Source organism: Artemia sp. Qi Xiang Cuo, chromosome 3, assembly GCF_049724085.1.
Source record: "Artemia sp. Qi Xiang Cuo chromosome 3, ASM4972408v1, whole genome shotgun sequence".
NCBI lineage: Eukaryota > Metazoa > Arthropoda > Branchiopoda > Anostraca > Artemiidae > Artemia > Artemia sp. Qi Xiang Cuo.
In genome coordinates, this window is record NC_142796.1 from 79,594,975 (window position 1) to 79,597,382 (window position 2,408).

The 2,408-nt window shown below is 35.8% G+C and overlaps 1 protein-coding gene across 1 annotated transcript; it reads right to left on the minus strand.

Moving 5' to 3' along the window:
* Positions 1 to 1,256: 1,256 nt before the first annotated feature.
* On the minus strand, positions 1,257 to 1,979 carry LOC148954587 (uncharacterized). Its single transcript, XM_089086353.1, has one exon. The coding sequence runs from the start codon at positions 1,977 to 1,979 to the stop codon at positions 1,257 to 1,259; it is 723 nt and encodes a 240-aa protein (XP_088942479.1).
* Positions 1,980 to 2,408: the final 429 nt, after the last annotated feature.

Below are 2,408 nucleotides of genomic sequence, written 5' to 3' on the forward strand. Positions count from 1 at the left end.
TCGGTACTTGGACCCATATTATTTTCAATTTTTCTGAATGATCTTCCACAGTCTGTTAGTAGACTGGAAAAAAGAATGAGTGAGATCGTCAAAAAGGATAGCACGGCTACAGTGCCTATGTTTGCTGATGATACTCCTTTAGTGGGGATCGCAAAGTCAGAGAGGTTGCTCCTAGAGAGTGTAAGAGAATCGCTAAAGGAAGTTTCAAGATGGCTGAGAGTGAATCAGCTAAAGGTGAACCCCACTAAGAGTAATTTTCTTATATTTTCGAGGACATCGAATTATTATCCATGGATACAGCATATAGCATATGAAGATGGTATGATTGCTTGTCAATAGGCAGTGAAGTATCTGGGCATTATTATATATGAGACTCTTAGTTTCTAATTCTATATTGAAACTTTATCCTAGATTCTATCGCGTAATTTGGGGATGATTCATAAACTTAAATATATGTTTCCAACTAGTATACTTAGGCTTCTTTATTTTTCGTTAATCCATCCCTATATTTTGTATTGTTCTTCTGTATACATGGGTACATTTTCTTCAATTGTTAGTCCTGTGCAAATTATCCAAAACAAGTCTATTAGAGTATTATCAGGAAAATCAGAAAGAGAATCGGTTCGAGAAGTCTATAGGGATTTTAGGATACTGCCAGCGGCGGGTCTTCATCTTTTCTAAATATTGGTATTTATGTATAGATACAATATGAAGCAGCTGCCGGAGTGCTTTAATGGTTGGTTTTACAGCCGATGGAATATACATAACCAAAATACTAGGGGTAAAATGATTATTATACTTCACCTATAGTTTCTGCCAGGTTCACGTTTTCTTTTGTTATAAAGGGTATAAATTTATGGAATAATTTGGATAATGATATGAAGAAACTAGAAAATTTTAGTGGTTTTAAAGCAAAATTGAAAGAAAAATTATTAAGTAAGTATGAATTTTAGTTTTGTTTGTTTTGGAGGTGACTTGATTTGATTTAATTTAAATTAAGTTGTAATTGTTCGTTGGTTTGTGAGTGCGACCCCACAACATGAATATGGTATGTAGTTGCTATCCCTGTACTATTATTATTATTCTTTATTTATTTTTTTCTTTCTTTTCTTTTCTCTCTTTTTATCTTTCTTTCTTATTATAGTGTATTTGAATGATGTTACATGTATGTATTATTTTTTTTGTTACCTGTTTCACCCCACGTCAACCGTTTGGTTTTGGGTGAATCATATTGATTTTTGTACTTAAACTTTTTGTTAATTAAATATATCACTATCAAAAATATCCCTAATAGAAGATGGCGTCTGAGACCTCAGCACTGGAAGGATATGACGAGCAGAGAAAGCAGACCTCGCAAACACTCTAATCGGCCTTCTATACATACCAACTTGTCTCATTAAATACCCATGGACATCAGCAGCTGTCTCAAACATATGACGAAGACACATTGGAGCAATATTATTGAAAATATCATACATTAGTTGAAGCTTATAAAATAAGCACAACCCTGAAAATGGTAAAATACGAACTCGCGGAAAAATATTTCTAACTGAGGCAAGTCTATCGATTCCATAAATAGCACGCGCAGCTGAATTCTGGAGAACACACAAAGGTTTCAAGTGAACATAAAATTTTCTAGACCAAATAGAACAACAGTATAGTAAATAAGGATGGACTAATGAGAAATATAAAAGACGCAAAACTTTCGGCGGAAACTGATACTTTAGCTTCCTTATCCTTCCTATATTCCTTGCTACTTTCGACGGTAAACATTCTACATGCCCTGAAAAACTTAGGTTCTCATCAATTATTACGCCTAGGTATTTCACTGACTTCTGACGTCTTATTGTCGAATCTCCTAGTGTAAGCTCTTGCAACCAGGGGTAATATGAAGGTGACTTGCCCCAGAAAACGAACCCCGCTTTGATATAATTTACTTTCAGCTTGTTTAGCCTTAGCCATTTCTCCCCTTTTTCCATATCATTACTCAGTGGCCCTAAAAGCTGAGCTTGGGTGCGTTCCGCAACTGAAAAATTCGTATCATCAGCAAACAGGACAAGAGATTTCCTAGGTTTATATGTTTCGTCTCAATTTCCAACATTTGTTGTCCAATCTCAGATTGCTTGATGGATGTCTTTAATATATATTGAGAAGACAAGAGGGCCGAGAGGGGACCCCTGGGGAACACCGCAACTAACATGGTAATCACTTGATTGCACACCATTCAGTTCCATATACGTAGATCGGTGACTCAAATACGACGAAATAATTACAAGAGCATTTCCTCTAATACCACAGTTGTCTAACTTTTTCAGAAGAATCGCATGGTCCACTGGGTCGAATGCCTTCGAAATGTCTAGGAATATAGTCACCACTTTCAACTTCCCATCCAAAGCACCATTAATCAT

Coding starts and splice junctions, on each gene's coding strand:
- LOC148954587 (XM_089086353.1), bottom strand. CDS start 1,979: ATGGAAAAAGGGGAGAAATGGCTAAGGCTAAACAAGCTGAAAGTAAAT.